General features: G+C 41.4%; 1 protein-coding gene across 15 annotated transcripts in view; it reads left to right on the top strand.

The window, feature by feature from the left end:
• Window positions 1-11,315: 11,315 nt before the first annotated feature.
• Window positions 11,316-13,719, top strand: part of LOC111925700 (uncharacterized) — a 57,347-nt gene continuing 54,943 nt past the window's right edge. For 4 of the 15 annotated variants that reach the window (XR_015283036.1, XR_015283039.1, XR_015283041.1 and 1 more), the window contains exon 1: window positions 11,720-11,880. Coding sequence is in view for 3 of the 15 variants with exons in the window: in XM_086876605.1 (XP_086732731.1) it covers window positions 11,353-11,906 (554 nt within the window). In the remaining 12 variants the exon portion in view is untranslated. Of the gene's footprint in view, window positions 13,005-13,719 lie in introns of all 15 variants that reach the window. The other 11 variants (XR_015283037.1, XR_015283038.1, XR_015283046.1 and 8 more) reach the window with 5 other exon arrangements.

Genomic DNA, 13,719 nt, shown 5'->3' with positions numbered 1-13,719 from the left:
AGACTTATTTCTGGAAAATGTGTAGTACACTCTATACAGAGCTAAATTTTGCTTTTTAAGTATTTTGCCAGCTGATTCTAAGCAGATCATTATTCTACAGTCTGAACTTCAAAATTATTGTTTATATATAAAAATATCATTTATATATAAATCTAACAATTTCTGTGTTTTGTATGTTTTTTGGAGCTGTGCAAGCTCCTTAACCTCTTCCCCCTGCCCCCTCTTCCCCTACTCCAGCTTCTGGCATACACATTGCATCTTTAAACAGTCTCATTTTTGTCGTTTGAGGATCTGGGGGAACATTCCAAACATGAAGATTTGACTTGGAATCAGCAAACTCAAATCAGAAAAAGAGCAGATTTTAATGAATTTGTGTATAGTTGAGTCTTGTACCTATAATATCAATATTTCCACTTGGATTTTGACCTCATATTCCTTCTCCACTCTCATACATTTCCTTTTCCTTAGCACCATCCCAGCCAAGAATTAAATGGTTCTGAGCAGTAATAGAGTAACAAGTAGATGGAGCTTGAATGAGAAAGAAATGAACTATACATAAGTTCCTTTTTTAAAAAGGACTTCCTGCTCCATTATTACTTTATACTACGACAAAGGCCTGACCTGAAAGTTAATAAAGAGAGCATGTTTACTAATTAGGCTTTATTCTCATTGGTCCATGTTAATTGCAAAATATCAATCTATCTCACTTATGAATATGCAAATGTTATGTCAGAGTGGCAGAAGTTTCCAGCACACAGTACTCTGCTAGCTTTAATTAGATCAAAAGTGGGTCCAGCTCAATTCAACAAGATGGGCCCTACTCTTTAATCAGGAAAATAAGTTTGTCTCCTAACAGTATCTTCTTTTGACAGTCAGCAAACACTAATTAACAGACATAGCTATATTAATTGCATTACTCCACTGTATTCTTATCAGCTGGCTGATGTTGCCTGTTTGCTAATGCAAATAGTTGCTGCTTTGGTAAAGTCAACTTGCAAAAGTCTTTCTAATGCTAACTAGCAATCAATGCATGTAAGATTTCTAAGATTTCTGTAGGGAATTCTGCATAATAGATGTATTCTGTCTTTTGAGGTATCCACGGCCATTTAGTATAATTATTCCTTAGAGCTGCACCTATCATATTATCAGCTTTTTTGGAGGATAAAGAACACAACTTATTTGTTTAAGAACAAAGGACTATTATCATTTCCTTTAGGAATCACTAAATCACTGTGTTAAATGAAGATGTATGACCCAATGGAAAACTTGCATTTATAGTAATAATGCATTTTTTTTTCTTGAGATTCTTTGAGCATCTTTTAAAAGGCAACTTACTGCTTTTATGAAGTACTGACTGGACAGCCCTGGAGACTGTAATCCCATGTAATGGGTTTTATAGAGACTGTGTTAGGCAAGGGCTCCCAAGGTGCTGTCCATGTGTTTTGCTTTCCGCCCTATTCTTTGAGAGCCTCTGGGAAGGCCAAGAGGGTAATCCAGTCTCTATGTTCTCTGTGTTCTGAAAGCAGTCTTGTGGAGAAGGACTTGGGGAGTGATTCTGCCCCTCTGCTCTTGTGAGAGCCCACCTGGACTACTGTGTCCAGCTCCAGGGTGCCCAACATAAGACAGACATGGCCCTGCTGGAGCTATTTTTTAGGAGCCCACAAAGATTATCAGAAAGATGAAGCATGTCTCTTGTGGAAACAGGCTGAGACAGTTGGAGTTGTTTTGCCTGGAGAACAGAGGGTTCCAAGGAGACTTCAGAACAGCTTCCAGTACTTAGAAAGGGGCTTACAAGGAAGAGGGAGGGCGTGCAGTAATAGGACAAGGATAAATGGCTTTAAAATGAAAGAGGGTAGATTTAGATTAGATATTAGGAAGAAATTGTGAAGGTTAGATTTGACAGTGCTTGAATAACCTGGTGTAGTGGAGGGTGACCCTGTCCATGTCAGAGGTGCTGGAACTAAATGATCTTTAAGGTCCCTTCCAACCAAAATCACTCTATGATTCAGCTCCTAAACTCTCTTGATTGCTGACTTGGGTGTTGATTAATGCAAAGGAGTTTTTGTCAGCCAGCTGGCTGCCATCAACAAGGCTGAGACCACCCACCACTTTCACACAGACCACCAAGCAGATGTTCCCAGGTTGTTAATGTTTTCTCCACACCAGCTAGCACTATTATCCTGAGAGATGCAGTCATCTATCAGGTGACATCTTTCTGCAGCCAGACTGAGCTCTCTCACCTTCGCCCAAACACAAAGCAGACCATGATGAAGGGATCCTGATAAACATATACAGAACATAGATAATTAGCCATGTTCTCCTAAGTCTGGGCAAAGCTAGGCACACAAGGTTTGGGCAACACCATAACTAAGATGGCTTGCACAAACATATAACTGTACTTTCTTAATAACAGTGCCTTCTTGTACCTGACTGTGGGATGACCTAAAGTGAGAGTTCATCCACCCAGTCCAAACATGCAGGGATAATCAGCTGGAGACCACCATCACATCTAATTGAGCTGCTGTTATTTCAAGACCACAACTCTTAACTTTGTGATGTGGAAGGCAATGAAGTCCACAGGGCTCCCAAACCACAGGATGCTAGCTTGGTGTGAGGATACTGAAGGAAAAGCCATGTGCCCACTTTGTATTGCAGCACCAACATTATTACTACCAGTGGAGTCACACCGAAGCAGAATAATGCCTATGATTTTCCCTGGTATAAGCAAGACTAAAATGGTTTGGGGCTAGTATTCCCAAGTGGAATCTGCAAATGGAATTATTATGTATTATTTATATATTTGCGGGTATACCTTCACACGGCTGACATTTTAATGAATCCCTACAGGGAAGGAGTGGAAGTGATAATGAAGCCTCCATGTCAAAGCCTCTCCAGTTTTCCAGTGAAGCTGCAATACCCCTTAATTCTGCCCCAATACTTTGTTTACCTTTATTTATTCTGGATAGGAAAATGAAGTTGAAAAAATATAGTCAAACACATTTAAAGTATAAGATTAATAATCTTATGAACAATAAGGGCATTTTTCATGTCCTCTAAATTTTTAAAATAATGTTTTAAATTTAGGTGTACAAACATAACCGAAAATCTCAGCACTGGTTCTGATTATGTCTTTGACATTTTTTCCTTCTTTTATGATATATAGGGTATGGAATCATAATTTCTGTAGTCAATATGAAACCTGAAGACTTTCTCATTGCAGGATCAATTTTGTATAGGAGTGTCAGATGAGCCTCAGCTTTTTCAAAATACAATGTAAGATTCAAAGAATTTTGTTTTACCACCAGCCCTTTATACATATAAAGCTGGCTGCTCTGTGTGTCACACCTCAAAATTATGGTAGTGGAATCATTACATAACTTTGCTAAACTTTATGTGATCATAAATTTCCATGCTGGAGAGTTAAAATATTCTTTCTAGGTTTCAGTTAAAACTGAATTTTTGAAGAGAATGTTAGTGAAAAATATGTTTTATATGTCAAATAGGTCTAATGGTTTAAAAACAATTCAGTGATGTAAGCTTCCAGGCAGGTACTTGATACTTGTTTGAGACAATTTATTGGGAGTAAAATACATACCTATTGCTCTCCCCATTAAAAATTTGCTTGAATTTGAAAAAATTAGAGCCTTTGAAGGAAACCTATATGTAGGTTTCATGTGTTCTAAGGTTTCCTGTAGGTTTCAAAGATGCTTTTTGGAGAGTCTTCACAGCTATATGTATTGCACTTTCATCTTCACTAAGACATAACAAGAAAGCCATCCAAAACTTCTGGTCCCATAACTGTGTCAGCAAATTAGGCTAAAAGACAAGCAAGAATTATTCTCTGGGTTTCAGTGCAAAAGCCAGAACAACTCGAAGAGTTAGGCACTAGTTCAGTGCCTAACCCCCAGTAGGCAAAGAAGGAAAGAGAATCCAGGTGCTTCTGTTCTCATGGCATGATCTACACTTGACTTACCTGCCAGTGCTATCCGACTTTTGTTTTCAATACTGAAATAGATACCAATGCTACCAAACTGATACCAGTTTATGGTTTTCTGGCCTAGTGAAAAGGATCATCACCCAAGAATCAGCTCCTGCCTCACTGAATGACACCTCAGCCAGTCTGGAGTGAAAGTGTCAACATGATATAGTGGGAAAATCCCTGCTTAAAACAACTGCTCTTCCCTGGAGAGGCTGATGCTTGTTTCCTGGTACAGAGAAAAGTGATTATAAGCTGGGGTACAGGGACATGGATGCCATCTTCTGCAGTGGATTTGGGATTCAGCCTTTCACATATTCTGTTTGTGCCATAGGAGAGTAAAGCAAAATACTGTATTATCCCTAAAGAGAATGATCTAAAGGAAATATTTCAGGCTGGTTTACTAAGGAAACGGAGCCTCTGTCCTTTTGGCTCTATACTTTTCTGCCAGTCAGTCTCCTTTACAACTTTTTAGTCAGTTGGGCAATTTAACTAAAATCTGAAAGAGAAGCAGAAGTCTTAGAGACAATTAACTGCATTTTTTTTTTTAATCTGCAGCTGGGAAGTGGAGAGAGACTCAGCATGAAAACTCCATTGAAAAGAGAGCAGGAGAACTCGGATGTGATATGTTATGTGGCTTGGTAGTAGCCAGCTGCCCAATCTGCATATGCATGGATCCAGATTAGCCAGGGTATGTGTTATTTCTTGCCTGACAGATGTCAGAGGGTTTACAGAGAGAGACAGAACTATTGTGGTGGGAGTGAGGGAAGGAAACGGGATACAAATCTGTAGGAAATCAAACCCAATAAGCTGCAATACTCATAGGACAACTTGTGTTCTTTCGCAAATTTGGTAAGAAAAAATTACAAGCACTATACAGTTGTACCTAACCAAATGCTTTTCACTTCCTCTGATAACTAATAAAAACTCTAACCCTGCTGTGTTTTTAGGGTCTAACATTTCTTAAAAAGGCAAATTTTGGAAATACACACAGTAAAAACTACACTAATAGTGAGTGTCCTCAAAAAGAGATGGAAGAGTCAGGATGAGGTAGGAAAGAAATTCAGGATATATAGTCCCTTTTTCAGGGAACAGTGGGAGGGTAAGCAGCCACCTCCAGGTTAACAGGGCTTGACAGCAGGAGCAAATGGGAAGGCAAGAAGATGGCAGCATTCTGTGGTCAGCTCTCAAGACAGAAACGCACCTCCAAGAAATTATAGTGACGCCTTCATCAAATTTTCTTTTTCATTTTACAGCAATTAATCCAAGCTTTCTATACCCAGGCTGTTCCACTTCTGAAATGAGACTCTAACTTTTATTTATATGTTTTTGGGGTACATTATTTGGAGAAAAAGTAAATTCTTCAACCTCCTTTCTCATCCTAACCCAGAGTTCTACCACAAAATCTAGTAACAGGATGAACAGGAAATGAAAAGGAAATCCATCCTGCTCCCAGCCACACTCCTCTTTTCCCTGCTTGCATCTTCTGCCCCCATTTACATGAATGCCAGGATCTAAATATAACTATGAACTGGTTAGGCTGCTCTAACAACATTTAGACTGTCCCTCCAAACCAGTGGGTCTGCACATCCCCCAGCATGACTGGCAGAATCTGACCAGGCCTCTCTAAAATAGTCACCAAGTATAATTTTGTCCAGCTCATGGTCTTTCCTGCCAACCAATATTTTCTACTGCTTCCTTGTGTGCTCATTTAAGGCAGATTTCACTATACAATAAATACCAGCACCCTGTGACCCTGCTGTCAGAGCTAGTTGTGCTCCTTCAGGCTCAGAAGAAATTACAGCCACACAGCCTCTGATAGAGCAGATTCCAAGAACAGTAATTCACTGTTTGCTCCAACCTTTATATATATGATTTTTCTTTGCCCAAATCCAATGCAATACGAAATTCTTACAGATGCTTTGCTAAGCTTGTTCTCCTTTGGATTTAAATTGGGACTTTACCAGAGCTGTTTAAAGATTATCATGCAAAAGAGTACTTGGAACATGACTGACCATCCTAGCAAATATCAGGTTATTGTTTAACATTACTTGCTCGTCATTGTGTATCTATTATTAGCTCCTATTTCGTTCTTGGAATATAGGTACACTTCAGACTTTTCTCTAGTCAAAAAGATAGCTTGCCCTGTAGCTCTGTGAAAAAACATATAGTCACAATGATAATTTTGAACTAGCACCTAGCACTGTGGAAGAGAACACAGCAAGTACATTATTCCTCAGGTTGCAGTATCCTTGGGGCAGGAACATTTTGAGATTGTTTTAACTATTATTACTTTCAATTAGGTGTTTGTCCAGGACCTGTTTCCACAGTCCTGGTTCATGGCTGAAACTGTAAGACCTGACAGGAACCAGAGTCATTTAGGGAATTTACAGCAGTAAAAGCAGCAGAAACGTGAAAGTAAGGAAACAAAATACAATGTGAAACACTTTCTTGTGTTGCTTTTTTATTCCTCATTTTTTCTTGTGGGAAATCCTACAAGGAAACTATCATGATTTCCCTCATTTACTAGAGAGATGCTAGATAGGACATAACACATCAAGGACTTCAGAAACAAGCACTTTTTACCTCTGAATTGTCTGTAACTGACGACCTTAGTAAAAGACTCCTCCAAAAGAATACTGTAAGTTCATTTCATGGGCTTCCATGCTGAAATCCGACCAGAGAGCACAACCAAACCAGTGGCAGTCGGTGGAGACAAAAATCTTTGTCTAGTGGGACACTCAGACTTATTTTTTGCTATGGAAAAATTACTGCTAGGGCCTGCACAAGAGAAATTTGGGGGCCAGACAGAGCCATCTACTTGCCTGACTGAAAAACCTTGGTGATCCAGCTACCTCCTCAGGGTGCAGCGGCTCTCTGTGTAATATGGATCCAGACACCTGGGACATCATCCATGGTCCTTTAATGTCAGAGGGATTGTCTTGAAAACACTAGACCCTGAGCAACAAAGTGCATTTAGAAAAAACACTTATCAAGCCTCCTCATGAAAGTTGCCAACTTTCAAAGATGCAGTCACCTGCCTACACAGCACATCAGAAACCAAATTCTTGCTCTATGCAAACAACAAACACTTTAAACCCCACTGTGCACTTTGTGAGTGAAGCTGAATGTGGAGCGTTTTCACTGTGGCTTGGTGCTTGACAAGCACAAACAGCAATGGCTGTGAGAAGCAGGGCTGGCTTCTCTGTACACAAAAACACAACCTTTATTTAAAAATACATAAAGTACAAATATTTGAAGGCAATTCTCAACAATCTCTTTACCACAAGAAAAATTGATACTTTTAGCCATCCTTGTAGACAAAACTTTAATCCTTATCAAATGGAAATCACCATCTGTCCAGTAGATCAATGACTGGCACTTGGGTCTCATTGATTCAGCTATTATGGAAAAGATATCATATAAGACACATGATAAATTAGACTCTGTCATGGATATTTGGTCAGATTTTGCTCCATCTTTGCAAATGAGATAATTAGTTATAGCTTTCTAATTTTAAACTAGTGTAAGTGTTACAGATTAAGTGACTGTAATCTCTCTTTCCTATTCACTTTTCTTTTCACATACATGCATAATGAGGCTTTTGTCTATAATTCTGGTGTCACATTAAAAACATTAAAAGATGGAAGAAGGGGATCGCCCTCCAGTCTGAGCTGAGTAAAACTTCATTATTAGTCAAAATCAATCACTGTAAATAAATTGAAAATTATTCAGTATATTGTAAGGAAATAATAAAAATGTTCCAAATAAGCTTCAGTCATTTGAATAAAAATTGCATAATATTTCTACATCTTAAAACACCTTTTCTTGAAACAACTGCAATTCCAAACCAGATGTCTATCTTGTCTGTCATAATTTTAAAATGCATGTGTTTCTTTTAAATTTCTGTCATACCAGAAAGACAAAATAATAACTGCAGAAACATGGCAACTGCCTGTGTTCAAACATGTAAGCTGTGTTCTTATCCAATCTGATGTTTTTAAAGGTCTTGCATGTGCACAGTTGAAAGCAGCTGCCATTGTCACTGACTCTTTGAAAATCAGTCCTCCCTGTGGCAACTGCAGAACCTGGCTTTGCTACAGTGGACATATGTAGAGAGGCAGTTCTTCTTGGAATGGGCTCATGGATACACAGAGTTAATCCATATGGCTGCTTATTAACTTTTTTCCACCTGTATTTCATCCATAAATCTCAGAAGGCACTTTTCTCCCTTTCCTTGGGCTGGTCCCATTGCTCCTCTAAAGTTTTGTGCACAATCGTGGTGACCTAAAGCTCAATCTTGCTATCTCACCACTCTGTACTCTGCTTTGCACCTCAACATTACCTCTGGGGGGCTTATAGGAGTGCCAGCTCTTTATATCATGCAGAGAGAACAGCATTGACTTTACTGCCAAAAGTAGCAATCATCTTCTTTATCCCCTGTTCCTAATCCCCAGCCCCTCTGTGGCAGCCCTGCAGGCAGCTGGCTTGGGGGATTGACTATGGCGAGTGACGGTGGGGATTTCTACTTCCTTTCCACGCTTTTCCATGGGGTAGGGTATAAAGGTCATCGCCAGAGGTGTTTTGTGCCTGCTGGTATGATAGTGCATGATCATGCAATGAGGAAGATGGATGGAAAAACCTACTTGGGGCCAGGGGCAGGCAGGACTGCTTCTTCTGGTGGCAGTGCTGGATTTAGCAAATGCGGAGTGTCTGTGGAGCTACACATTTAAATGGCAATGAAAGTGTATACACCTGTCCTCACTGTCCCACTGTTGGGTGCATTATCTCCCGATCTGCTCCAGAATGAAGCTGCTGTGGAAAGCGTAAGAGCTTCTTATCAATAAAGGCAGTGGAGAGAAATAGAGAGAAGAGCACTGGCAGCCTGAAGGGCTTCGACCTTAAGCTCCAGTTGATGTTAGAAAAAGCCTTATCTCTGTACCTAGCACAGCACCAAACCAGCAGTCAGCCCTACCTCTTTAGTTCAGGAGCAACATCTCCCCCTGCTCTCCACTTCCCCCTTTCTTAGCCCACAGGCTTTTACTAACTGTTTTAAAGTACTTTTCTCTGCGAGCAATTACCATGTCCTACTTGTTTAGATTAAGTTGCTGTCAGTTCATTTTCATCCAGATTCCTACTTCAGTCAGACAGTGAGGAACTGCTAATGAGACAGCATAATCTGAGTTCAAAGAAAATAGCGGAGCAGAAAAACATTTTCCCTGGTTAAAACAGTCTCAGATTTTCATTATACACTGGGCTACATGTCTCTTGTAAAGTCATGGCCACTGAACTCACCACAAGATTCAGAGTAGCTTCAAAATTATGATTCTACAAGGTTTTCTTGAAAATACTCAAAATATAATTAGTCCTGATTAGATTTTTAAACCTATCAATATAACTTAAGCTGAAGCAGATTTGTCTTCAAGGACCTGAAAATAGCAATAAAACAACATTTCTTAGAGAGGAAATGTCCCACTCATTTCCACATTTTACTCCTGAAGGTTAAAAGAGATGATGCACATTTTCAAATCATAATTACTTTGGCTGTTAATCTTATCCTACTAAGGCTACGGCTATATGGTCACTGGAATGGTTACTTTGCAAAATACAACCACCCACTTGTCAGGAAACCCTTATATCCAATATATCTTCAAATCCTTCATTGCAGTTATGAATAGGTGCTGTTGAAAAGCAACACTAGAATAAAGTTAGCAAATAACAGCCATGGAATAATAAGTGAGCCTTTGGAATAATTATTATATTAATTAGAAGTACTATTTTTTGTTTGCTTGTTTTGTCTCAGAATTTCCAAAGAGCAATTACAGAGTGCTATAGAAATTAATAAATATAGTAAGGGGGCCAGACGCCCATAGCCTTACCACAGAATTCTCAAGTCCTTGATTTTATAAGAACAGGAAACATGCACAGCATCTGGGATTACAATGATGCAAAGGACTGAGCAGTTAGAATACACACATACAGACCTCTGGCACCAGCACTTTCCTACATCAGTCTTGACTTCAAAAAATGGAGCTCTGAAGCTCTAAATAGAGGGAAACTGCCTGTCTTTTGCCTGATTCTACTCCAGCAAGACCAATGGCGTTTTCTGAGATTTCATGGGACATATATTAGTGCAGGATTTGCTGCTTCTGTTTTCTCATAAGCCCCCCTTTCCCTAAAGTTTGGTATATTAGAATTTTTGAAGCCAAGCAAACTGTATCTATATTAGCTTCCCATTATTTTTTCATGATATCTTCTAACCACTGTACTTCCCTTGGTGCTGTAGGGTTTCCAGCTTATATCCTGAAAGGAGGTACTTTCATGACCCTGACGGCAAGTATGATGTTTCCAGCTTTGCTGTCATACTAAAAAACCCAAAACCCCATGAAAAGCCCCAGTAAGCCACAATCCCAGAACTACTAAATGAAGGTACCTAATAATGAGGTGATTTATAAGATCCTGTTTCACAGCAATCTAAGTAGCATAAGAAGCAAACCAGCATTATTGCCTAGCACAAAGTGATGTAAAATGAATTAACAGCCATAGAGCCAGTGCTACCAACTGAAATTTGCTGCTGTCAACTTCTAACTGAGAACTAACTGCTCATATGATTCACTTTTAGCTTCTCTCCCACCTTCCCATGTATTCCAAGTTCTCCTGTATTTGCAGCACTAGTTTCAATAAATCTAATTTATTGCACAGTTACTATTTCCTAATGTGGCTTTTTTTGAGTAAGGCAGGAGTCGGCATGGGAATGTTTGTTATTCAACAGAACTTTTGCTCCAGTTAAGTAACACATTTGTATTTTTTTTTAATAGATGCCATATATGTTGTCAATAATTTCGGGGGCTCACATAAAGCATGCAGATACACATCAAATAACACATAGCATTGGAGTCTATCACATATATGCCATATATGCTGTATGTTCAGATAGAGGGCTCCTTGTTTTAATATTCTGTATCAAATATATTTGTGCTTAGGTTTTCACAAAATATAAACCCACAATGTTGAAACGCGCACTTTGTTGTGCCATAGTAATGACACCAGGTTAAAGAACCCCAAAACTCAACTCCAAAATAACCCAGCGCAAACCCCCCTACCCTATAGTTTAGGCCAAGCTGCCAAATCCTATTACAAATTCAATCCTATTAAAATGTTCCCAGGTTTAAGCCTGCTTTGGAGTTTTTCATAAGAGTGCGTGACCCCAACCCAAACCCCTCCATGTGTGGTCAAGGGACCTGCGGATAATTGTAAACTTCACGGGCTCCCATTAATCTCGGCACAGTCAGATATTAGCGCTTGTAAATCAGCACCTAAACAAGGACAATAGTTAAAGCCATCAATAGTCTTTTAATGAGGCAGATCAAAAACAAATGAAAGCAGCGGGGCATTGGGCTTTGCCAAGGAGGGGCAGGGGAGCCAGGGGGCTTTGTCTTTCCCCCTCGCACACCAGCCCATGGACGGAGTCCAGGACCCCTCCGCGGCGGCCGGGCCCGCCGCCCAACTCGCACGCACGGCCGCGGGTGGAACGCGCCCGCCCCGCCCGGCCGGGCCCGGGGAGCCTGCCGGGGAGGCTGGGCACAGCCGGCGGTGGCCGACAGCCGCCCCGGGGGCGCGGGTGCTGCGGCTCTTTGCCGCTCCCACCGGGACAGCGCCCGGCCCGGCGCGGCTGGCTCGGCAGCCGGAGCGGGGCCCGCGCTCCCTCCCGCCGGCCGGGCGCCGCCGCGCCCCGGGGGAAGCGGGCGGGCCGGGGCTCCCCGTTGCCGGGCAACGCGAGCCCCAGCAGGGGCAGCGGCACCCGAGCCAGGCCGCGCTGGGCTGCTAGAGCACCCGGGGTTTGCACGGGGAATGCCCTTCCACCTGCATCCTCCCTCAGAGCCGCATATTTTAGGTTCACAAAGGTGAAGAGTTCGGTGAGAAAGTGGAGGTGAAAGCCCGGCCCCGCTAAGGTCCCCGGGGACGGACATTCTGGCCGGAGCTGTTCATTCGCTGAGCAAACGGGGTTTTGCCCGTACAGTACAACGGGGGCGGGAGGGGGTGTGAGGCGAGGGCCCAGACTTGTGTGGGTTGTGATATTTGCGTGGGGAGAACACACGGTGATCGTGCCTCGATGAAGCACCGAGAAGCTCCGCACTTTGGGCACCTCGGCAAAGCGACGCACTTTGAGGGTGGTTTGTTTTGGGGTTTTTTTGTTGTGTTTTTTTTTTTTTACACCTACGTAAGAACTACAGACGTAGCATGTGAATAAGAGTTTGTCATTTAATCACTAGGAAAAAACTCTGTCGCTGATAGTATTTTCTTTCTCTTTCTAATGAGATCACCTCACACTCACTGGCACTGATACAAACATTCACAGCTAAGTGCTCAAAAGAGGTTGAAGTAGAAACTGTATATAATTCACCGCTTGAGAAAACACTATTTCAGTACAACACAATGCGAGATACTCTCAAGTATTCCTGAGGCAGGAAGAGTGTACCACAGTCAGGCTGAAGTGACTGTTTACATCAACTTGATTGCACTTAGTCTTTAGTAAAGCTAACAGCTCTTCGTATTATTAGCCCATCTTCTCAGTTCCGAGGACCTCGCAGATAAGGGGTGAAATCTAAGTTACGTGATAGCAACATGGTGTGCGCTAACATGGGCGGTAGTAGGGAGTGCTTCAACCTTGGTTTGGCATGAAAGGGTGCTTTTGCCAGATGCCCAGCCCGCTCTAGAAGGAAGTCTGGCAAAAATCACCTCCTCGCAACTCCCTGGCCGTGGCCACAGCCAAAAGGTGGCAGTGTTCAATTCATCATCCATCTCCACGCCAACACCCGGGCAGGTGCCTGCCTTCAACAACGTCTTTCATCTCAACGCGGTGACCTGTGCCGGTTTTCATGGCAAACTCCCTCCTCTCTCCCTGGACTCAAGACATTAACGAATTGAAAAGTTAGCAGAGTTAGAGAATCTTACAGCTCGAAGAGAAGAAAGCAACCAGGTCACTCAGAGGAAACTCTGGTTTCACAGATCCCCAGCTCTCGCTTTGGTGAGACATATCCAAACAAATTGCTTAGTTCACGATTTGGTTTTTCTGCTCTCGTGCCAAAATGGAAACATGGTGTTTAATGAAATTTGAGGCTCCCTGAAACTCACAGGTTCAGGAGTAAAAAGTAATGCTTGTATGAAGGAGTAATGCAGTAGTAATGACTACCAAAGACATACTGTCATCTCTCTCTCCTTCTCCTTCTTCCTCTCTGTCTCAGATAGTAACACTTATAGAATAGGTACACTCATATAGGCATGCATGTATGTGAATAAGCACATTTCAGTCTCAGTGAGTTTTTAAAAATTTAGTCAATATTTTTGTGTGTGTGTGTGAAATCTAAAAAGCTAACAACTTTGGCCCTGAGAGTGTTAAAAAGAACAACACCCAAGGTCATTTGACTTTCAGTGAAAACCAAAAGAAAAAAAGTGACCCAGCCATGTATTTCCTTATAGAATTAAGGAAGAAGCCTGGTCTTGATAACTTAGTCTTTAAACAGGAATCAATATTCTTTATAGGATATAGGATTCTATAGAATGGAGGTGCACTCAAATTCACATACTTAGTCAAGGGCACAGTAATGAGTAGAGCGTAGTGTGTTGTTTGCCTGCTGTCCAATACACTGTAGTACTCTGCCATGTAATTTAATCTAGTACAGGTTGCAGCATTAAATAACAGCAGAGACACAAAATATTGTTGGTTTGTTAACCCTAGAAAC

This window comes from Cyanistes caeruleus, chromosome 2, assembly GCF_971803275.1.
Source record: "Cyanistes caeruleus chromosome 2, bCyaCae1.hap1.1, whole genome shotgun sequence".
NCBI lineage: Eukaryota > Metazoa > Chordata > Aves > Passeriformes > Paridae > Cyanistes > Cyanistes caeruleus.
This window is presented reverse-complemented; position numbering and strand designations above follow the sequence as displayed.